The sequence below is a fragment of the Nuphar pumila genome, chromosome 5 (genome assembly GCF_984573655.1).
Source record: "Nuphar pumila chromosome 5, dmNupPumi1.hap1.1, whole genome shotgun sequence".
NCBI lineage: Eukaryota > Viridiplantae > Streptophyta > Magnoliopsida > Nymphaeales > Nymphaeaceae > Nuphar > Nuphar pumila.
In genome coordinates this window covers 14,418,074-14,442,810 of record NC_143253.1, presented here as the reverse complement: position 1 = coordinate 14,442,810, position 24,737 = coordinate 14,418,074, and the positions used below count along the sequence as shown (strand labels likewise).

General features: G+C 37.7%; 2 protein-coding genes across 2 annotated transcripts; both read right to left on the bottom strand.

The window, feature by feature from the left end:
* Positions 1-906: 906 nt before the first annotated feature.
* On the bottom strand, positions 907-3,253 carry LOC149836876 (Ubiquitin carboxyl-terminal hydrolase family protein). The gene is made up of 2 exons (XM_090005636.1): positions 3,160-3,253; positions 907-2,981 (listed from the first exon to the last, which is right to left on the bottom strand). The coding sequence occupies exon 2, from the start codon at positions 2,811-2,813 to the stop codon at positions 1,389-1,391; it is 1,425 nt and encodes a 474-aa protein (XP_089861762.1). The 5' UTR covers positions 2,814-2,981; positions 3,160-3,253; the 3' UTR covers positions 907-1,388.
* A 1,257-nt stretch (positions 3,254-4,510) lies between these two features.
* Positions 4,511-19,274, bottom strand: LOC149836875 (CRS1 / YhbY (CRM) domain-containing protein). Its single transcript, XM_090007169.1, has 10 exons — positions 18,305-19,274; positions 14,233-14,734; positions 14,009-14,139; positions 6,874-7,224; positions 6,641-6,797; positions 6,261-6,553; positions 6,060-6,119; positions 5,848-5,931; positions 5,428-5,743; positions 4,511-4,870 (listed from the first exon to the last, which is right to left on the bottom strand). Exons 1-9 carry the CDS (start codon positions 19,163-19,165, stop codon positions 5,648-5,650), a joined length of 2,535 nt encoding a protein of 844 aa, XP_089863295.1. The 5' UTR covers positions 19,166-19,274; the 3' UTR covers positions 4,511-4,870; positions 5,428-5,647.
* Between the last annotated feature and the right edge of the window lie 5,463 nt (positions 19,275-24,737).

Sequence of the window (24,737 nt, the reverse complement as noted above, 5' to 3'; positions counted from 1 at the left end):
CAATCTGGAGCATCTTCGAACCATTGGAAATCTTTGTGCAAAATTGTCGATTCTTTATCATCTATAAAAGTATATCTTGATCTACTGGTCATGATTAAAACTGTTAGAATAGAAAACATGCTGTAACATACATATCCAAGACTTATCATCACGTTACTGGATTATATGCATGCAACCAAATAACATACCACTATGGTTCAGTATTATGTGCATGGATGCGTGCATGCATGAGTGTGTGTGTGTAAGCAACCATTTGCAAAGCTTAGTTTGTCATGATTTTGAGGTAGCTTACAATTGATTTTTCGTCTTTGTCACAAAACATAATGCTTACCTTAATTCATAAGTGTAGGCCCAGGGTTACCATAATTTCCACCCTTACCATGGAAGCCCATTCAAAAAAGTAGTGTACTATGAAACTGTGGAAGCCAAAACTTCTGAAGTGTTATGAGAAGTGAAGTTCCCATGCACATGCAATTCCCATCGAGATTTCCACTCAATGCTATCATGCTTACCATGCACTTTCCATTCCATATTATTTGGAAAGCATGCTTCCGAAACCCATCTTGGTTCACTTCCTGCTATCCCTCACATGGACTTTAAGAGTCCTCTCCTCACTTCCTGCTTAAAAAAAGCCTGGAACGAACAATGCATAAACAATTGAGTCTATTCCATCAATGATATAAAAGTATGATGAAGGTGTGCAGGCTTGAATTTTAGGTCATAATATTGCACATCCTGTCACCAGAATAGAAAAAAGAAATGCTCATATGCTTGTCCAAGGACGAGAGCTAAAGTAGCACACCCACTTTCCAGACAGTTTCCAGTCCCACTGGTATGAATATGCTACTGGTCACACCTCCAATTTCTAGTTAAAAGCTAGGTCTGTCAACTTTCCAGATTAGATAATTTCCAATCCACTCAAATTTATTCAATATGGCAAGAGGAAGCGAGTACAATAAGAGTTGAAGCAGTGTCAGATTACAAAGATTTTCATCTAATCAGATATGGATTAGGATTAAAGCAAGCTGGTCCAAGCTGGCTACCCTACTTGCAAACAGATACTAGTGCTGGGCTCCAATGCCAGGTTGAATGCATGCACAATGACGTATCCCTGACTGCCAAAGGAAATAAATGCTAAATAACCCATGTCGACCATACAGGATCCCTCCTAGACCATCCCACCCTTGAGACAGTATAGACTTAAATGGGCACATGTACCTACAGTAGTAAAGTTTCATTGACTGAGCAATTCTCAAACTGAACCATGTGCTATGCAATTATTCACTTAAGTTCATGAATTCGAACTTTCGCTAGAAGTTATAGAAATAGCACCAGATCCATTCCATGTAGATGACCATAGATAGGAGGACTGAATAAGTTTCTCTACATTACCTCACATTCGGCAATTCTTCAATACAAGAATCTGCATTTTTGGTTCTATCAACATAAGAATCATCTTCACAAGGGTCATCAATATCACTTATATTATCATCTTCAAAATCCTCATGCAAATCATACAGAGATTCATCTTCATTACCAATATTGTCATCAACATCTTCCGATTCTAAATCATCTAAAATTGGAATCACCCAATCTCCATCCCTCGGGCCTTCTCTAACGTCAGCATGAGCTGTTCTCTGTAATTGTTCACTCTTCTGCAATCTCAAACCTCTGGTGCACCGCCGACCACACAAAAGCAAGTCAAGAATCTTCCTGCGAACCACATAAATAGGATTGGGCTCAATCAAGTTACCTTTGCTATATGCTTCTCTAAGAAAAACAGTCTGTGTGTTCCCCTTTGTCGATATGTAAAATATCCCAGGGTGCTTCAGGAGAAGTTCCCGCACATTAATTTCCATGCTGAAATCCTTTCGGAAGTGTGATATGCGCTCAACATCGATCATCTTTTCTACAGTTAAGCTCAATAACTCATGAAGAATACCGACAGCACGCTTCTCGAATCGAGCAACCCCTCCACAAGAGCGAACTCGAACGCTCGCTGCCTTTTCATAAGGCTTCAAGTATGGGAGCCTCTGCCAATTCCTCAGTTTCTCCCTGAAACCCTTCTCAATCCTGAAACCAGTTGGAAATTGAATCCGAAAAGCGTACCTAGTCTCGAATTCACTCAACCATTTTTCTCTGTACTCTTTCTCCCTCCATTCTTCAATTTCTGCAACAGCCAAGCTTTCATCCCTCGATACCAGTTCAACTATTTCATTATCTACTAATCTAAAATCATTAGAATACTTTAGAAGGATCGAGTCCTTGAAATCATCAGGAAACCCTAGCTCACGAGTAATCAATCTTATTGCATGAACGTGCAGCGACCCATTAGTCGAGATCATTAGAAGTTTATTCAAACGGCACACGTTCATCGATTCCATTTCTTTAATAACATTCCTCTCCTCCTCAATCAACTCAATCATTTTTTTGGTTAATCTGCAACAAATATTCCGCTTCACCGGATGAGTAAAAATCTCAAATATGTGAGGATATTTGCTAAGGAAAACACCCATTCCAATATTCAAAGAAACCTTGCGCCTCCACTTTGAGAGCAACTGCACAGACACATATGGACTCCTTCGATCCAAGATCAATTCTTGCAATCTCAATACTATTTTCAACCTTCTGAAATTTCTCATCAGCTTATCAAATTTAAGATCCCTTGTTCTGTCTTCCAGACGCATTTGCGCGGAAACTACCGGTTTCTTCCATCTCTTCTGGATACATAATGGACCAAATTGGAAAATGGAAACGCAATCTTCTCGAATACGTTGAGTAAAAGCAGAAGAAACTCTATACAAAGTAGACATGACAACAATCTCTAATGTTCTCAAATATCAAAAACACCCAAATCATCAAGGAACAACCCAAACATTACGCAACAATGGATAGAAGAGAACCCGAAAATCACTTAAAAAGAGACAACCAAATTAAAATATCCTAAATTCTCCAAGATTTCTCTCATATTCTCATCAAACCTGCAGCAAATGCAAAAGATCAACTACTGATTGTTCAATAAATGAAAAAACAAAGAGCTTAAACAGCGGAGACTCAATTGAACAAAAGAAACCAAAATCTTTCCAAAAACATCAAACGATAATGCTTTCAAACTACCCTTAGATGCACGATACAACTAACCATTAATAGAAAACCCACCAATTTTGCTTCAACTAGGAAGAACCCAATTCACGCATTTGGTTGTATTAGCAGGATGAAACCCAATCTCTCTCTCTCTCTGAGGAGACAGCCCTTTGGTCTCAGAGCCAAAGGTGCAGGCATGGATCGGATATCCGACTGACCCGAGTCCATTTAATGGGTTTCTAGTCTTCCAACATCAAATTGGTTCTGATTTTCTGTATCAAAATCAGACCCTGGATCCAGGACACCTAGTGTCTTGGATGGTTTTTGTTTTTTTGACCAAGGCTCCTTGGACTTTATCCTCTCTGCAAGGAGTGTAGTTAGGGGTGTCAATGGGTCAGACTCCTACTAAAAAAAGTTGGTCCAAACTCAATCTGACTAACTGATGCGAGATTCGAATTTGGGTCTGATTGATATTTTTCATCAAAAAAACCATACCCGAATCCAATAAGAATTACATAAACCAGACCCTGTCCATACCTGATAAAATAATAATTTTTAGGTTTTTTAACCCGATTTTCTGGGTTGGTATACATGTACTACAAAGCTACTATAGACATTGCGACAATGCCATGGTCAATGTGGTATCCCTTGGCCTATACAAGAGTACGGCTGTCAACAGGTTGGGTCAGGGTTGACCCAAACTCGCCCGTCTAACTAATAACCAGGTTCGGGTTTTGTTGAGTCACGAAAATAGAATCTCAAACCCGGACCTGAATAATTTTAAAAATTTATTTTTATTGAAAGTATAGATAAAAATACTCGACTTGAGTCAGGTACACGGCAAAAAAGCCAGGTCAGGTAGGGTATCCAGCAAACATCATGACCCAAACCTGGCCCACATATTGCTCGCGTTGAGTTTAAGTAGACCCCAATATTATTCGGGTTGGCACTTTTCACGCTCACACCGGAGAATTTGGGTTTGGGTCGGGTCGGGTACCCAATACAAACCAGACCCTTGACGGCCCTATATAACAGGACGTCGAAACATTAGCGATGGTATCGCTCCATTATAAAAAAAAGGGAAAAAAGGTGTTTATTTCAAACTTTCTAATGGTTCAAAACAAGGGGGCCTCATGAATTTTTTCTTTTTTGGACAAGTGGGAAAAACAACATCACTACTTATGAGCTCTTAGGAATAAAAGGCCCAGCCCTTCCCTTGGGAGTACACCTAAGGAACGCAGAGGCTGATTTTGATGGAAAGAGTTTGGTCTTTATGGGGTTTAACAACTAATGACTCGACTGGGATACACCTGCAAGTTCAGTAGAATGGATGCGCAACCACCACTAGTTAGTACAAATCCGACCAATTAACAGCCATGATCCGAAGACATTTTTATTCAGTTACCATCATGGCATGGGTCTGATCTAATCAGATAAAATTTGATCGGATACCATTGAACAAATTCTGGTCCAATAGTACAGTGAACATCTCGGATGTAGATTTACATGTGAAATAACACAATTTGATTCACATTATGTGCCGTCCAAGCCAACTTTGCAATAAGCTGTTCCCTGCTGCTTTTATGAAAACTACTGATGCTACTTGCTGTGAAACTTGTTGCCAAAAATCACATTTTTCAAGGCTGAAATTCCAGCAACAAGAACCAGCCATCCCACAAATCCATCAACCACTTATCAGTAAACCTTGAGAAGATACTACCGACTCACCGGATATTTCTTCATTCTTTCTATGCTTCCTTCCATAATTTTCATGTTTAGGAGGAACCTGAAATGAAAATCAGCAATTCATGAATGTAGACTCGGATGCTTTGCAAAACAATATCGATGAAGAGTTCAGTTTTATCTGAAACAAAGTGAAAAAAGTAGGAAAATCTCTGAGAAGTAACACAGAAAATGAAATCTATTAGGAAGGGCACTATGGCCAATACATCTTTAGTCCAGACCTATCTATGGCATCCATCTAAAACACCAGGCAAGTGAATCTTCAGGGAAAAGGGTAACCTACTTCAATCTTATAGGAACACCTTAAATTATGAAAAGAGCTCAACACATCACACACCTTGAAAGAAAATGAACATTAGTAACTACCATAGTGAGATTTGTTTAATGGGCATACAATCAGAATTTGCTTCTGAAAACAATGACAAGGGACACCAACATGGAAAATGTCACATCCATAATCTTTTTATGGTATTCAAAAGTATGCCGTTTTGCAAATTCGCAAGCCTCTGATCATGTTCAGCATGGTACAAGTACAGAAACGTTCAATTTAAACAAGAGAAAATTCTTGGAAATGTGATCAAATGAAGCAGGAGAAAGTACCTTGCGAGGTCCAGTCGTCCAGGATATGACACAGTGCCTAAAATTACTGTTGACATTTTAATCGTTTTGAGATGTCAGACAACATATCTTGGAAAACGTGTCAACTGCAATAGTAACCAGTAGTGGTAAGAACATCAACCGCTCAACTACTGCTCGGCAATCTCCCTCAAATCGGTCATGCTAGTTTGCCAGAAGCTTTTGGAAATCATCATGATCACCATTAATAATTGCTTGATGCTTCTTCAACTGCCTCATACCTCTTATCTTCCTCGTCACCACTATCATATGTCTCAAGATATGCCTCTTCATCTTCATCCTACATGTCTCAACAAAACTACTCATGTCTGACCAATAACAAGATAACAAGCAAATAGGTGTTTGGCAGCATAAAAAAGCTATGATGATTGTATTTATTCTTACCTCCAAATCATCTTCAGATGACTCATCATTGAACTTTGCATATAATTCTTCAGCATCTTTCTCTTCACCAGCCCCCATCTGTTCCTGAAGACAGTAAAAAAGGATTTAACTCAGAAGGAACTGAAAATGCATGAAATTAACCATAAAACGATGATACATGAACCAACTAGATGATTCTCTCAGAAGAAAATTGAGAATATCGAAGCACATACCAATTCAGATTTCAGCAACTCAATTCTTTTTCGCAGGTCGATTATATGATGGTTAAGTGCCTGGAATGTGATGTTTCCAGAATGACATTAACAAATCAATCAGAAGAGTATAAGGAAAAAGATAGAATGGAGAACTTTACAGACTCAAATGCTCCCCTACTTGTATAACAAACATGAATTTTAAAGCCATTATATTGTCACCTCACGTCTCTGGAGCTCAATCGAATGAGCAAGGGCCTTCCTCCTTGTCAATAGATTTGTTGGCCTAATTTTTGATGGACGCTGATAGTTCTTTCCACGATAAATGATGATTGCATAGCCTTTAGTAGTTTTATCCATAGATATTAAGATACCACCACTTTCAGCTTCAAGGGATATCGCAATATGCTTGACAAGTGGCAAGCTCTTGCCTTTTACAATTATCTTGACTATCTCCCTGTGCTTCCAGTGGAGATGCATGTTTTCCACAATACCATCGAAAATACCACGCCTCCCTGAAACAAAAACATCATGAACATTTGATTATATAAGATGAGAATTGAATACCGAATTGAACAGATTAAAGTGGTTAGTAAAGTTACCCAGATGTAAGTAAGATGTCATGACGAGACCAAGTTTTCTGAACATGGATCGTTCCTCATCGGTAATGATTTCTTGATCATTAGGCAGCTCTGATGGAGTCAGAGGTTCTTGTATCTTTACTAGAGCTCTCTCAGCCTTGGCTACCTTCCTTCGTGCCTGTCATTCCAGTATAGATGAAAATAAGATATGGACCACTTAACAGATGATGTTACACATTGTGGTGTAATCTTACATGAGCCAGCTTTCTCTCAAGATATTTAACAAGAGAAGCACGTTTAGCAAACACTGCATCTTTCATCATCCTCTCCCTCTCTTCAGTGCTTGGTTCTTTCCCCCATTGAGAATTAGCTTCCAGACTCTCTGCAAGAGTACCAGCAAGATATGGTCTTTTAGCAGTTGAGACATTTGGAACAATTAATGCTGATGCCCTTAATCGTTCTCTGTCTTCCTCTTCATATTGGAGCGCAGCTAATTTCTCTCTTTCAAATAACCGCTCAGCAACAGCAGGGGGCAGGAAATCATTTCCTCTATAAAAGACAATGTACTCCTTGTTCCTAGAAACAAGAGTACCACCTGTCAATTTCTGTAAATGAATAAGAATTTTTAGCGCGTATGGAACAATGAAAGGGGGAGTTATGAATGTTAATGGAATAATTTATACAGCAGTCAACAAGGCAGGGCATATCAAAATAAGTCAATATGCAAACCATTAATTTTCAAATGAAAAAGACAACATATTAGTTGTCAATCCTGAATAAGCATGTAACTATCATTTCATTTCATGTATAAAACGTGCAACTCTGACAAGAAAATAATTCACCATCATAACAAGGAAGAACAGAAAACAGTTTTGACAGGGAAAACAATTTTTATATTATTTATGTTGTGAATCAGATATGAGGACACATCACCCTGAACACTTCAAGAATAAAAGAATTAAAGAGGGAAAAATGGAAGCATATAGAGGATTGATATGTGGCGAGGAAGAAGTAAGCACAGGAGTAATAGATACATGTTACTCAGTGGAAGTATCAAGAGAGTGGTCAAGCATGCTTGTAGGTAACATATACTTAAATTATAGAATAAAGGCTTAAAACTAAGAAAATAGGTGAAAAGATCAGGTGCAATATGACTGCACAAATATTTGTGCATTAAGCACCTGATCACCCTCCATCTTGGGGACAGGGCTTGTCAGTTGTGGGTCCCAAGACCTGATGGAGGGCGATGGAGTGCTTAATGCACAAAATTTTGTGCAATCATATTGCGCCCGATCTAGACTCAGAAAATAGTTATCTTATACCCTTAGAAAGTAGCTTCAAGGGTATAATGTTGTTAAATTGTAATTCATAAGACAATGTATTTTCTATATATATTTTATATATAAAAGAAGATACATATACATATATATAGATATATGTACATGTATCCATCTACTTATATATATAATATATATTTCTTTCTTGTATTAGCTGTAGGGGTATTTTAGTCAATTTTACTTTTTACGCATATTCATGTTTTTGAATATGATTGTAATTCCTCTTTTATTTTTTCTTATTTTTGTAATTTTTTCATTTCTTATTTTTGTTCTTTTATGTAATATTTCTACACACACTCAGTGGCTGGCTGTGTCAGTGTACAACAGTCAGTTTGTACACAGTTTAAAAAGATAGGCGTTGGGCTGATTCCCAATGTCTCTAATAAGAGCCGTTGGGATATTCCCAATGACTCTTTAAGTGTGCTTATAAATAAGGGTTATGTGAGCCCATTGAATGTAAGTATTACAGCAAGGAGTTGTCTCCTTAAACTTATAAACACTGTGCATTTATTGCACTTCTTTTTTTTTTTGGTGTAAAGCTTATAAACTGTGCATTTATTTTGTGTCTTGAGTATTTGAAGTATCAAGTTATTTGAAAACTTGATTGTTTGCAAGGATTCTTCACATGGTATCAGAGCAAGGTTGGAGAAAGAAAGATCATCTGGATTCTCACATTTTCAGGTGCCTCGAAAAGCGTGCCTTCGATTTTTTGGTAATTGGAGTGGATCCACTTGTTCATCCAATCTTTTAGAAGACTCTTCTATCAAGAAAGATCTAAAAATCCTTTGTGATACATATTCTTTTTCATATCTCTCCTTTCTAATGGTTGAAAAAGACTCATTTTTCTCTCGGCTTCAAACTCAATGGGTCCAACTATCACGTTTGGGCCGAAAACATGCAGGCTCATATTAAAGGGAAAGGGCTTTAGGTTATTTCCAAGGCTCGATTCCCGAACCGGAGCCAAAGATAACCTTGATGGAGAAAGGAGAAATAAAATTCCTTGAAGGCGAAGAAAGAGCCAAGGCTCTTAAAGACTACACAAAAAAGCATGAAGAATGGGAGATGAGGAATTTTAAAATCCTCTCATGGATTTTCTCATCCGTAGAAACAATAATTAACGTCAATATTATCAAGTTTAAGAAGGTTTCTCAAGTGTGGGAGTACCGTGAGAAGATTACACCTCTAGGAACTTCTCCCATAAATGTTATCTCCAAAAGAGGGTGCTAACTCTTCATCAAGGAGAGATGACTATAAGGGAGTATTTTGTCAAACTCTCCTCTATTTGAGATGAGTTTGCTATGCTCGAACCCAAGTGGAGTGGAGAAGTCATAGAGCTTCGTCATAAACAATTGGAAGAAAATAAATTTTTTAATTTTTTGAATGGGCTTAGGCCTGAATTCGAACAAATCCGGTCTTCTCTTTTATCCGCCTTCACTTCCCCTCTCTTGAAGATGTAATTAATAAACTAAGTGGGGAAGAGACTTGTATGAGTATAAGCAAGAACAACCAAAGTGTTCTAGCTACACCTTCCAATAATGAAGAAAATGAAGGAGTTAATGCTGTCTCAAGACCGGGGAGCAACTTAACGACCTACAAGCCTCCTCACTTCAAGAATCAAAACTCAAGTGGTCAAGGAGGAAAAAAGAATTATAGCAAGCTTTTATGACATTTTTGTAAGGAACCGGGGCATATCAAGCCTATTTGCCCAAAGTGAAAAAAGTTACTTGTCATGGCTACTACATCCCAACTTTAAAAGGAAGAATGCTCGTCATCTTCAAATTGAGCTCTCTCATTGTAACAAATCGTGGATGCACTTCAACCTCTTCTAAAAAGGGCTATTTCCGGAGCCGCCATGTCAACCTCTTCTCCTCCTGGTAAGACCTCTTGGCTTTTAGATTTGAGTGCTTTTTTTCACATGACCCAAAGTTTTAGTTCTTTTTCCGAATACTCAAAAAATCCCCTTCCATCTTTTGTTTCAACCGCCGATGGAACATCTCTTGAAGTAAAAGGAATAAGAAATTTTGAAAAACAAGGGTTCTTTATTCCAAAAATTAGATTTATAACCAAATTAAACTTAAATTTGTTTTCCGTTTCTCAACTCTCGGATCATTGATGTGATATAAAGTTTTCATCTAACAAATGTTGGATACAGGATCGTCGGTCTGAGAGATTGATTCGGGAAGGCTCTAGGAAGGGCGATCTATACTATGTCGATTCCCTTCAAATTCTAAAGAACCTGTTTTGTAATGTTGTCCAACAAAAGGATATTAATGTGTGACACAAGAGACTTGGACATCCAAATATTACAAAAATTTCTCATTTACCTTTTGTTAAAAGTCTATGTAAAAGTGATTTCAGTTGTAACGACTGTATTCTTGGAAAAATAAAAAAATTGCCTTTTGTCAAAGATCTATGTTTACAACAAGACCTTTTGAAATTATCCATTCGGATGTATGGGGACCGACACCCGTCCTATCAAAAGGAGACTTTGCATATTATGTCATTTTTGTTGACGATTACACGAGATATTGTTGGATTTATTTTCTTAAACACAAATATAAAGTTTTCTCGATTTTTAAAACCTATCATATGATGATTAAAAATCGATTTAATGAGAATCTAAAAATTTTTAGAACTGACTCTGGTGGAGAATACCTTTCAAGTGAATTAAAAAATTATCATGAAAGTCATGGTATTCTTCACCAAAGATCTTGTCCGAAAACCTCTTAACAAAATGGATTAGCCGAAAGAAAGCATAGACATATAATAGAGACAACTCGAACATTACTTGTTTCTCAAAACACCCCAAAAGGTTTTTGGACTGAAGCGACTTTAGCATCTCTCTATCTGATAAATCGACTACCTTCTAAAAACTTGAACAATATCTCGCCTTTTGAAAATTTGTATACCAAAGAACCCGACTATAGTCGGTTGAGAATTTTCGGTTATAAATGCTTCGTTCTTACTGACAAGAACGACAAGCTTTCACCAAAAGCCATTGCCTGCGCTTTTCTTAGATATTCCAAAAGCCAAAAAGGGTTTCGTTGTTATGATATTAAGAATGACAAGCTATATGTTTCTAGAAATGTGAGTTTTCTGGAAAATGTTAATGGTTTTGAAAGGAGTGAACCCTTTGAAGAAAACATGGATTACTCTTTTTTATTTAAAATGTTAGCACATGATGAAGATAGTGATGACGATTTCATTCATAATGACGTCAATGATAAAGAAGATGACTCTTCCCATCCACCTATCTCCCAACATAGAAATGAAGGAGTATTGAGAGATCTTATAACATATACCCATAGAGACAGAAACAGTTTTAGGAGTGCAATTGAAAAATTCAGTGAACCTAGTGGGTCCAACTCAACAAATGAAGAAAACCTATAAAGAACTGAGAGAAGTAGAAAGATGCCTTCTAGGTTTATTTCATATGATTCGTTTACTCCTAAACATAGAGTCTACCTTAGCGTCATTCATTCCTATATAGAACCCAGAAACTTCGAAGAAGCAAAAAAGAATGATGAATGGCTGAAAGCAATGGAATGTGAGCTTTCAGCTCTCAACAGGGCAAAGACTTAGGAGTTCCAAGATCTTCGTAAGGGTAAGAAAGCAATATGGTACAAATGGGTATTTAAGGTAAAAATTAAAAGCGATGGATCTCTTGAGAGATATAAGACTCGATTAGTTGCAAAGGGATATAGTTAAGAATACGAGATTAACTATGGAGAAACTTTTACCCCTGTGGCCCGAATGGTCACTGTCCGATGTTTTATTACCGTTGCCTCAATCAACAAATTGAACATCTATCAAATGGATGTTAAAAACGCATTTCTTAATGGTGATCTGAATGAAGAGGTATATATGGATGCCTCACCAGGAATGGAGACTCCCAAAGGGAAAGTGCTTCGCCTTCGAAAAACACTTTATGGTTTAAAACAAGCTCCCAAGGCTTGGTATGATAGATTTAACTCTGTAATGTTAGAAAATGGTTTTTCTTCCTTTTAACTAACACTGCCTTATTTGTTAGAAAAACCAATGCAGAGATTGTCATTCTGCTCTTATATGTGGATGATATGCTTATAACCGGAAGTGATTCTAAAGGGGTTAAAAGCATAAAATCAATTTTGAAGGATAGATTTGAAATGTCTCATTTGAGATTTCTAACTTGTTTTTTGGGCATTGAAGTAGCATACTCTCATAGAAGGTATTTTTTATCTCAAACTAAGTTTGCCTCTGAGATTATTGACAGGTCAGGTATTACGGATGATAAGGTTTGTGAAACTCTTGCTATAGTAGGAGCCAAAATGAAACCCTCTACAGACAACTTGTGGGATCTTTGATGTATATGAGTATGACTAGACTGAGTATTACTAGACCAGATATATCTCATGCAGTTCATACTGCAAGTCAGTTCCAACATGCACCAACATCAGTTCACATGAGTGCCATATTGTGGATTGTGAGATATATAAAGGGCACACTAAACAAGGGAGTATTCTTATCCTCTTCTTCTGAATTAAAATTAATTGCTTATACTGACTTTGACTGGGGAGGTGACCCAAATAACCGTCACTCCACCACTAGTTTTTGTGTGTTTTTAGGAGACTCGCTGGTTTCATGGAGATGTAAGAAGCAACAAAAAATGTCTTTATCCTTAACAGAAGCTGAATATCGTGCCATGACGACTACTACCATGGAAATTGTATGGATTCATCAGCTATTAGAAGACATGGGGATCTCAATAGAAGCCACCAAGCTATGTTGTGATAACAAGAGTGCAATATAGATAGACAAAAATCATACTTTTCATGAGCGGACTAAACACATTGAGATGGACGGCCACTATGTTTGAGAAGCGTATCTGAAAGGAGTTATAAATCTTCCATATGTAACTTCAGAATATCAGCTGACAGTTTTCTTCACCAAAGCTTCGTGTGCTTCGTGGTTCAATTTCCTCCTTGGCAAAATTTCGGTCATCTTGCCCTAAGCCCTAAGTTTGAAGGGGGGGGGGTGTTAAATTGTAATTCACAAGACAATGTATTTTCTATATATAATTTATATATAAAAGAATATACATATACATATATATTTCATATATATGTACATGTATCCATCTACTTATATATATATATATATACATATATAAAAAAATATTTCTTTCTTGTATTAGCTGTAGGGGTATTTTAGTTATTTCTACATTTTACGCATATTCATGTTTTTGAATATGATTGTAATTCCTCCTTTTTATTTTCTCTTATTTTTGTAATTTTTTCATTTCTTATTTTTGTTCTTTTATGTAATATTTCTGTACACACTCAGTGGACAGTGTACAACAGTCAGCTACACAGTTTAAAAAGATAGACGTTGGGTTGATTCCCAACGTCTCTAATAAGAGCCGTTGGGAATAGCCCACAACTCTTTAAGTGTGCTTATAAATAAGGGCTATAAGAGCCCATTGAATATAAGTATTACAGTAAGGAGTTATCTCCTTAAGCTTATAAACACTGTGCATTTATTGCACTTCTTTTGTGGTGTAAAGCTTATAAACACTGTGCATTTATTACACTTCTTTTGTGTGTGTATCAAGTTATTTGAAAGCTTGATTGTTTGCAAGGATTCTTCACAAATATATCCATAGCCGTCGTACATATCAAATACCTACACGGTCTTATTCACACTGTGTATTTGTGAAAGATTATGAATGGAATCTAATGATTAACCAAATTATGGATAACAAAATCTGACCATACTTAATAGTCAATTAGTAAATAATTTAAAATAAGATACCGAGTATCTAATTATCATTAACAAAGTCACATATTTTGGAATAATTAAGCAACTTCAAAGTCAAATTTATAAAACTGTTTTAGCTCAACAGATTTTTTTCTCGATCCCTATCTAACACCTAACCCTTAGCCCATAGTGCTACAATGCACCATAGTATCTTTCACTTTCAAAAGAGTGAATAACTACAAACTCATCCGTAACATTCATATTGGCAGGCTACAACTATATGGTGCAAACCTCCAAGACATGAAAGACTGGTCACCTTGATTTCTTCTGCCATTATCTCATTGCGAGTATTTTGTACACCACGTTTAATGGCAATCTTGGCAATGGCGCTTTTCTCCCAGAGCTTCACCATTGCCATAGCCAAACCCTGGAGCTGTCGGTTTCTTCCTACATATTAGAAAATAATGGATACATTTTAGAAATACATTATAATGATAAGATAAAGTGATAAACCAAGAACGCAGAAAGAAAAGAACCTACCAAGGGCAAAATGAGGAGACACAGTTCTAGCAAGCCCCCGTAAAGATGTCATTTCCTTGTTTCCAAGACAATGCTTCATCTTATATGGAAGAAGTCTGAATGGGGGTTTGTATGCAGGGATTATACATGGAAGCAAGTCAGCATCAATCGGCAGTGGATGACATCCAGACCAGTCTCTGAACCGTGGACCCAATTCATCTAATATAGCATCAATATGCTTTTCATCTGTTGAATTGGCAAGCACAGTACCACGTCCCTTTGCAAAGCTCGCACAAATTGCATTAGTAACTCTACCTGTAGAATTTTCTTTGCTAGCGCTAATTTCACCAGCCAGTAAGTTGTTTGACTTTGGAACTATATCATGATTAGTTTCAGCATCCTCACAATCCTTGACTTGAGAATGTTGTTTATATGCCTGGACACAAGGGAGCTCATAGGCCATGCCCCTGTACAACACAACAGAACTTCCTGACCTCCAAATCACCAGGCCTCCAGTTTTGCTCTGAAAAAAATAAACAACATTGTACTTATAACCAGTAAATAACCACACTTCAGAAGACCAAAGATGTATAATACTGTAAATTGAATGATCTACTAAAGAAATAAAATAGCTTAATTACAGAAATAGATAATCATCTTGGCATAACAGATATAGAAATTATTAAGCATGCTCTCCTCAATGGATTCCCTTAATTGCTAATTTTAATGGTTTACATCACTCAATTTCTCCTGTTTTTAGGAGCTAATTACCAAGTTGATCACATGCCCACACACTCACAAAGAAATCCCGTTCCACACCCAGAATGCAATCAAATATAAGAACGTATATCCAAAACAATGTGAGACACGCATTGTCAGGAGACTCAGGACCATGTCAGGTTTTCTGATGAAGGAACTGGGAAGCAAAGCAAAAAAGATACCAAGAAGTCAGGCTATGCACCACCGAGTAATGAGCATCTCTTTAATTCATTTAAATTATTAATTTGATACCTCAAGACTGTGCAATATAGTCATGGATACAAGCATCGGTGTTGGACATGGGCATGAGGCACATCCAGGCTTAAAAAAACAGATACATGTATGCACTATGGACCCAACCAGTGTTGTGAAAACCGTTGAGGCATAGCGAGGCACTCCACCAAAATCTGAGGCGAGGCGTAAAGCATAAGCCTCAAAAAAAAAATTGAAAACTTAAAAAAGCTATAAAAAATATCTAAAATTACAAATAAATAAAAAATGCTTTATTGATGAAACAACAACCAACAAGAAATAAAAAATCTCAAATAAATACTGAAAAAATATGAGATTAACATGTAAAAGTAACATTAATGTAACAACTTGATCTACGTAAGTATCTAAGAAATAAAATATGGGCATTCATTCAATAAAAAATTAACATTAACAACGAAATGATATTAGCATTAACAACAACATGTCATAATTAGAAAATGCATGTTAGCATTAACAACCAAATGAGACAGAAAGTTGAACAATACAACAATCTAGTGTGTGCACATGCTAATAAAAACCATTCATTATAAATAAAATGCAAACGACACTCATTTCAACACTTCTATGCACAATTGCAGACACAAACTCATTCATATTCCAATAATCTCAATACTTCCACATACAAATGATAAGACATAAGAACGAATAGCAATCATGAAAAGAACGAATAGCAATCATAAAAAGTATCTTAACCGATAAAACAAGAGAAACATGAAAGAAAATTCAGCAAACAAGAAAGAGTATCCATATTTTTCAAAGCATAGAAAAACTGGAACTCTAGATATCCCCCTACAAATCGAACTAACAAAATTCACCAAATCAGGGCCATCTCCAATAGAAAAACGAAAGGGAAATTTGAGAAAGATGACCAAAAATGCATCAACGACTAGAAGAAAGAAAAGAAAAACTGAGATTATCCAAGAACAAAAAGAAAACACGTAACCTCGATTATCCAAGAAAAAACAAAAGGGAAAAGAGGAAACTAAGAGAGAGAGAGAAAATGAAAGGGAAAAGAGCAAAATGATTGAGAGAGAGAGAGGGTGAAAGAGCATCAACGATTGAGAGAGAGAGAGAGGGGGGAAAGAGCATCAACGATTGAGAGAGAGGGGGGAAAGAGCATCAACGATTGAGAGAGAGGGAGTGGGTGCAGCGGTGGCGACGTGGGCAACGGTGGCGAAGGAGCGTGAAGGTTCAATCGTGGCAGCAGGCGCAATGGTGGTGACATGGTGATGGTGGCAAAGCGTGAAGAGCGAGCGGGAGAGGAACAACGTGAAGAGCGAGTAGGAGAGGAGAGGGAGAAAGAGCGGGCGAAGGAGGAGCGACAAGGGAAAACTGGCTTGAAAAGGGGAGTAAATGCCCCTTTTACTAGCCTAATTAGTTAAAACTGCGTGAAAAATCCTAAATTTTGATCAAATGGGGGCTTTGACCCTCGTTTGACCAAAAAATTTGAGGCTTATATGCCTCGGCTTGAGGCGCGCCTCGCCCCAAGGCATGCGCCTCAAGGAGTATGAGGCGCACGCCTCGGGACTTTTGCGCTTTATATATGTGCCTCAAGGCATAAAGCCCCTCGCCTTGAGGTGAGGCATGCTTTTTGCTACTCAAGGCGCGTTTTTAATAACATTGGACCCAACACACACACATGCATGAAAGATCAACACAAATTCAACTTCAAAGTGGAAAGAGAGATGATGTCAAATAAGTAATGTATGTATGTGATTAAAAGTGAACTTTGCAGATCCAAATAAATTCATGAAAACATTTCCAATATGAAGTCATCAAAGTGCTTGTCATTTTTTACAAAATTAACAAAATCAGTCATAAAAAGTATGTATAAATCTAACAAAGGAAACCATAAAGCAACATATACAAAGAAGACTTGAACATTCAAAGTGACGTCAGTGTTGCTGAGTGTCAGACATGGACACAACTGGCCAGCCGAAGCATCTATGTAAAATAGGTTCAGGATCTTCCAGTTGGAGGTCGATTTTATCCATAGGTTTTCAATCAAATCAAGTTTGACAGAAATATCCCAAATTTTGAGCTTAATAGCATTAAAAAGAATATTATGGTGGAATTTTTCATAAAGACTTAGGGGTTTCATGTTAGTATGTTACTATGTTAGATCCATTAACTCTAAGGCTGGTTCTTTATTTAATTTTACTGTATTGTTCCCATGAGTTTATAGTTCCCTGTGTTAGAAACTTGCATCGATTTGAAACCATGATTTCATAATACTGAAAAACAAACCATGGACACCAGATAGCTTGTAATTCTGTCATCTATTACCAATGAACTGGCATGAGTCCCATTAACATCTGAATTACCCAATGTGAAGCTAGACATGTACTATATAGTCTGTAACAAATGCAACTACATGGTTCAATCTGCCTGAAAATGCACAAGTAGATGGCAATCTGCTCATCTGTACTGAATTTTTGTCCACACATGCTTGTAAAAGTGTGGAAAAGAAAATCGAAGATAAAAAATGAGTTTATTATGATATCAAACCACGATACCTTATTGTTGAATGATCTTGTTTTTCATAGATCCATTTGCCACAAACCAAAATAGACTTTGTGGATGCCCATCTATTATTTTCATATGTTGAGTCCAATATAACAAGCTCACTTCTTGGTGATGGTGCCATAATTCAATTCCCAAAATAAAAATCTGGACCTTACTGAATGAAATGTTATAGTTGCCTGGCTTCAGTTGTATGAGACAAACACACTAGCTAGTAACATCTGAAAAGATATCTTCAATATCTTAAAATTTTTCCAGAATTTAATCATCATAAGAAGCCACATTTTCTTCAATTTGAGGAAAACATATTTATATGCAAAAAGTGAGGATTTAAAGCAGAAAATGAAAGGAAAACAAAGAACACTTAGCAGAAAGAGCACCTCCACTTCCTCATCTTATTTTCATGTTAAAATAACTAGTAAGAAGAGAAAAGAAAGAGGAACACATATGTCTATCTATTCCAATAAAACTGTAATCAGCAAACAGAATTTCATAGAAAAAAAAAAGATTAAACAACAAGCAACTGTAAGACACTAACCTCCAGAATGTTATGCGCCCTCTTCATATTAAAAACAGGCGGCCCCTCAAATTTGATCTTCACCACCTCCGAATCCATCCACTTCTCATGAATCAAATCCACAACAGCCTGAGTAACTCCAGCATCTTCCACCTTGATCCTCTCCTTCATCCGCAGTGCCAAATTCCTCAGTCTCTGCAGTTCGGGCTCCGGAACGACTGATTCCGCCAATTCGGTCTTGCTTCTTCTCTTCCCTCTCTCCGTCTTCTCCCACGGAAGCGCACCAGGCGTGGAAATCTCGCTTCCGGCCGAACCCACCTTCAAGAGTCCCCCTCCTTCGGCCGCACCCATCTTTTTCATTTTCTCCACAATTCTCCCAACCACACTCTTCTCGCCTTTGCGTTTCGAATTGTGGGTACCTTCCGTATCCTCACATTCTTCAATTTTCTGCACGGAATCCCCAACTTGGTCTACAGAATCCAGGTTTTCTGAGGGGAATACCGTAGGAATGGCTTGAATCGACGCAGAAACGGCATCTTGGTCTTCCTGTGAGTCTTCAGAATCGATGGGGAGGCCCAAATTTTTGAGGTCATCGTAGAAGGAGGATGATTCTTGCCACGGGAGGCTGAGTCTCTGCGAGGGAACTTTGACGGACCATTTGCGCATGGTGACGTCGAGAAAGCCAGGCCTCGGCTTCTTTTTCTTCTTTTTCTTGGTATCTTCAGGGATGGTATCTTGTGGGTTTTCCTCAAGGTGGATGGTCTGAGAAGATGAGGATGAGTGGCAGTGGAGCTTGGGGTGGGAGAGGCGGGTGTATCTCAAATTGGGCAAGGAAGAATGGTGGGTGTGAAGAGAACAGAGGGAGGGAAGAGATATCGCCATGAATCTCCGGAAAATTCAAGAAGAGACTAAGAAAGAGTTGGAGGATAGGAGTAATGGTGAAGAAGGTATATCCGTTGAAGAGACAATCGGAGAAGCACCCCCTCCTAAGCTCACGGAGAGAGAGAGAGAGAGAGAGGGCTTCCTCTTGTATCTTGGGTTTCTAAAGGTAGATACATTTTTAAAAAGTTTAAATGTCCTTTATTTTTAGAAATATCGCATTATTATCAGGATACTAACGTAACGGGAACACTTCTTTGCAATTTTTGTTTTAAGATATAAATGTTTTATTTTTAATGTTTTATATATGCTGGTATATTTTGAGATTTTTCACAAAACTTAACCTTTGTTTTTATAACGAGATTTTCAGAGGAGTGGGGATGTAAAAGGTTCGGGTTGGGATCAGATGTGGCCAATACCATATTGGATCCAATGTTGGCTAAACAGTTTTGAATTTGAAATGGGATTCGAATGGTGAAAAGCTCATACCAGATCCAGATCTGACTTTTTACATGTAAACAGATTCGGACATCCATCAAATTCATATATCAGTCAGATTTGATAGTATGGTTTCGGCTTACAAATGTAACTAAACAGAATCCAATTCAGTCAGCTATCAAATAAAATCTGATTCATTGACATCCCTACCCAATAATGAGATTTGTGACATTCTCTCAGATCTGTATAGTCCGAAAGTATATTCAAGCTTGGATGTGGGGAAGAAAATATAACCGAGTATGGGTTGGATATGTGTTCAACCCGATCCATTTAATCTTTTCCACATTAAAAACAGGGTTTACCCATTTTCAGCAAATCCAGTATCTCAGTTGCGCAGATCCTAATCAGATCCAATAATGAAAATTTGAGTTGAATTTGAATCTACTCTTTAAATATGGATACAATATTGGGCCAAGCCTGACCAGACTCGTATTGACTTGTTCTCATCTCTAATTTTTGTATTGGGCTCATGGGCTGGTTGAATGTAGATTATGCCACATTTTTTTTAGATAAACCGGGAAAAAACCACCTTACTAATGAGTTTATTGGTGTAAACTGTAAAAACCTCTAGTCTCTTTTGTCTAACAGGGACTACACCTACTTTTGGCCTCAAGGCATGGGACCCATATTTTTGGATTCCAAACTTGTGGCCCTTGCCCTCATGGGCATATATTATACCTAGGGGTGCCATCGGGTCGGGTTTACCTCGATCCGACCCGAACCAAACCTTATAGGGTCCGGGTATGGTGATAAATAATAAGATCCGATTAAGACCCGGGTCCGTACCTGAAGGTCCGATTAATACAAGGAACCCCGGTATAGTTTGTGAAATTTTATACCAGACCCGGACCCGAACCCGAGTTCCAATTAAGACCCGCAATTTTTCAATGTAAAAATAATAAACAATATGGTTTTATCGGGTATGGTACGGGTCTGGTTCATGTAGTTTTTATAGGGTCCGGTATGAATTTTCTTACCTGATACCATACCCGAAAACCGGGTCCAAGTCTGGTTTCACCTGGGTCCCAACCAAACTAGACCCGTTGGCACCCCTAATTATACCACATTCCTTATAACCAATTGACAAATATTTGAATAAGATTCCAAAGAATTTATCAAATTGGCCAACGTGAGTTATATCATGAATCAATGCTCCATAGAAAATAGTATGAATTATGAAATTAGTGAAATTTGGCTTGGTCATCTTTTGTCCCCTTCATAGACATCACAATTTTTAAGTATTTGTCTTACATTTATTGGAAAAAATGGTTGCCTCCCTACATTTTTGTCAACTTAATCACAAGTATAGGTTAGCCGATCATAGATTTTTTCTTTTATTTTTGTCCAAACTCCATGAGTACCAAATCCTACAAACATGTTAACCTTTCTTCTTCTGATGTCAATGGGTCGGGTCGGACCTCGATGGACCCAGGTAGGTCAAAACACATATCCAACTCTAAGATGCTGGTACTGGCTTGGTTTGGGTTTAGACAGACTTACCATAACAAACCCATACATAGGTCTTACAAGGACAACACAAACATGACCATGACCTGGTTTAGTAAAATAACAATTTTATATTATTACATATACAAATTTGTGGATCTTAATCAGAACTTGGGTTACACCCGGTCTGCTATGAACTTTGGAAAACAAATGCAGCTCCTTATGCTAATTGAACCCCATGGGTCCAAACCGAATAATGAGGTGGAGCTCCTTTTTATTACTAAACCCGGATCCTGCTGAATCCGGTATGGGTAAGGATGGGGTCATGCCCGACCCATTGACACCCTGATCCTCCTCCCCAATCTAGCCCGACCGCCAGATCCAACATCGAGATCCAAGTCCGGTACATTCGATCATCCTCTTATACTCTTTTATTATTGCTTTAATATCTTATGCTTCTACCTTTACATGTGTGTATGTATTTGTGCGAAAATGGGTGCTTGCTAAACCCATTTGGTGCTAAACCGCATGCTAAATGGGGGTTTTCAGCTTCTTCTGTGTTTGTTACGCAGTTCTGGGCCTTCTGGCCCTATAAATGTGTTGGGCATGCTCAATTTACTAAGAATCCACAACTGGATCATGTGTTTTCGATGAAAAAATGATGTTTGGAGCCTCGGAAATTTACAAAGATTTTGGACCGTTGATCTTTCAAACTTTATAAAAAGCCATCCATGTGTTGGAATCAAAAGCTTTAGGAGCTGATCCCTATAAAATCAAGTATATAGATCACATCTGTACGGTCAGAATTTAAAAATAAAATGAAAAAAACCCATTTAGCATGCAGTTTAGCACCAATTGGTTTTAGCACCGACCCATTACTCTGTATTTGTATTTGTAGTTTAAATATTATAAAGCCTAAAAGAAGGGAAAAAGTTATTTTTTTTTTACATCTTTGTCATGTACGCATTGAATGGAAATATAAATTTATTTGGACAGTTATACATGAATTTTAGTAGAAACTTGATTTAAGAGGCATAAAATGAGTTTTGCATACATTTAGTTGACACCAAAATTTCATATACCAAGTTTTAATCAAAACCTGGCTTATTAAAAACCATAAGAACTTGTTTTTCAATAGGCTACGTACCAACGGGGGCTCCACTTGTCTACTTGTCTGGTAGGAGCAGCTAGTGCACATCACCTTGTGTTGGGTAGTTGCAGATTCAAATCCCAATGGTATAGCTGTATAACTGGTAGGGGTCTGTCAAACCTCTGATTGACTGTCTAAAAAAAACTGAAAAATGGTAAAAATATCTTCTTTTCTTGTTGTTTAATGTTATTTTGTCCAACCATTCTTTCTTCCAGCCATTGGCCATAAGGTGGCTGGACCTTTTTTTTCTGTTCTTTTTATTTTTTGTGTTTTTGGCAACCAAACACTGCAAAATGATTATCTGAACGTGAAAGATCTCAGGTCTTTATCAAATTGCACTTACCAAAATCATGGTTAAGGGCAGAACTGGATTTCTAAAAACCTAGGTTTTTGCCCAAATCATCCAATCAGGGCCTAAAGAATCATCTCCTAAGGTCTAGTTGGCAATTCTGGCTGCAAGCATATAGACGAAGGCATAGGGCACATGATGCTGTCGATGGCACCTAGACATTATGTATAATTGTAGCACTAATAAGTCATAGTAGTAACCTTTGCTATTTTAGTAAAAGGACAAGGTCACCACCCAGGTGCGGGTCCAACTTAGATTCATATACTAATCGCACCCTTCGGGTCCAACTGAGATTCTAATCAGATATTCTCATTTATTACCAAACCCTGACCCTATAGGGTTTGGTGCGGGTCAGGTCTGGGTCAAACCCAACCCATTAACACTCCTAATTATCAGCCCCCTTGTCCAAATGATAATTGTCCAGTAAAATGTGTCTCATTTGTTTTTGGCATGTTTGCTTTAAATTTAGAGGTCTTTTTGTGAAATACTCATACACAGTTTTCTAAAGACAAAAAGTTTGATCTCAAGAGGTTTAGACAACTATATCTAGATAGACTTCCTCCATGTGTCTTGGGTTTTTAGAAGAACTATCAAGCCCCACTGTTTTTTGATAGCCGTCTCCATTTTAACATCACTTGGCAATCAAATGATGCCTAAAGCTTTTGGCATGATTCCATTTTCTTTCCCTTTAACTAATCCATATTAATGAACAAAAACGGTGTTCAAAGACAATTTTTTATTATTATTTATAACCTGAAGAAACTAACTGCACCTAGCATGAAGACCTAGTTGCGCTGGCCTAGTGATAGCAAGATCCATGGGGCATGGTTGAGTCCATGTACCATTGGGGACAAGTGTGAGAATGACAACTCCAAACGTCATACATTCGCCACCTACCTATAGGTGGCAAATATCATGTCATAGCTGCTTCACTCCTTTGCAATCTCTTAAGGGCACTTTGTTGCTTCCCTGCATGAAGCAAATGAGGGATCTGCCATGGGTCAATTTCGATGCAGGGGTTGAGAGAAATCAAAAGAATACAATTTTTGGATCGATGCAAACTCATGGAACAAATCTTTATCCATAAGCAATGTACAAAGTGTTGATGTAAACCGGCAAGGAGAACCAGAATACAATGGAAGCTGTCGTAGTTGATTCGGAGTTTATTTGGATGAAGGGAGCATTGACGCGGGTATTCGGCGTCCTCCTCGAAAGCCATCAAGTCAAAGGTAAGCAAGACCCTAGAACCCAAATGAAAAAAAAGAGCACTTTGGTGGTGCCCATCAAGCAACCACACCTCTCTTTATATAGGTGGGAGGATAGTGGGAGCTACATGCAATTTATTCATGTATGTGAACCTTTCACATTCACGTAACCTCCACCTCACTGAGGTCTTTCATTAAGTGTGCTTTGTGTCACCCAATCCAAAATGTCCAACCGGAAGATATTTCCATCCAATGTATACCATGATATGGTATGATCACCGTAGTTTAGTTACAAATCTCATTTTTTGGGTTTTTATTCTGGCAAAAGAAAATTCTCAAAAGATTTTTAAAAAGAGAGTATTTCTCAGGAAAATATCTGTAAAATCTTGGTTTATATAATATTTAAAAACAAGCAAAATATTTGGATATCTCTACTATTTTCTTTTTTTTTGGCTGTTTACTGGTTTTTCTTATTATTTCATCTTATCTGTCTACCAAAATAATTGAAACAAAAGCACATTGTCAAGGAAGGGTGGGCAGTGCTCACCCTGCCCCAAAACACCTGTCCCCCACCCCGGCCCGAATGTTTATTAAAATAAGGCTCGTTTATCAAATGGGTCTAATTCAATTTGAGTAGTGTGTGATTTACTCGGATTTGAGTTAGAAATGGGCAAATAAATATGTTGAGAACTCGGCATGATCCAACCCATTTTATATATTCTATGAAAAAACCAATACAGTTGACCTGTTTTTTGCAAATTTAGTGTGAGAGAGTTGGATCACATCTGGATCCATAACTTTGCCACATGCAAGATTAGGCCGCCCCACTTATTGAAAAATGGATCCGTTTGCAAGCCTACCCTACAAATCTAAACATACATACAAATGTCAAAGAGAAAGATTTAGTTCGGATGTAACCTTTGCTGA

Excerpts from the sequence above, each read along its gene's own strand:
- LOC149836875 (XM_090007169.1), bottom strand. The coding sequence starts at position 19,165 with ATGGCGATATCTCTTCCCTCCCTCTGTTCTCTTCACACCCACCATTCT. Across the intron at positions 14,140-14,232 it reads GTCTCCTCATTTTGCCCTTG|GAAGAAACCGACAGCTCCAG; the intron begins GTAGGTTCTTTT and ends TCTAATATGTAG. Across the intron at positions 6,120-6,260 it reads TTGAGCTCCAGAGACGTGAG|GCACTTAACCATCATATAAT; the intron begins GTGACAATATAA and ends ATCACATTCCAG.
- LOC149836876 (XM_090005636.1), bottom strand. The coding sequence starts at position 2,813 with ATGTCTACTTTGTATAGAGTTTCTTCTGCTTTTACTCAACGTATTCGA.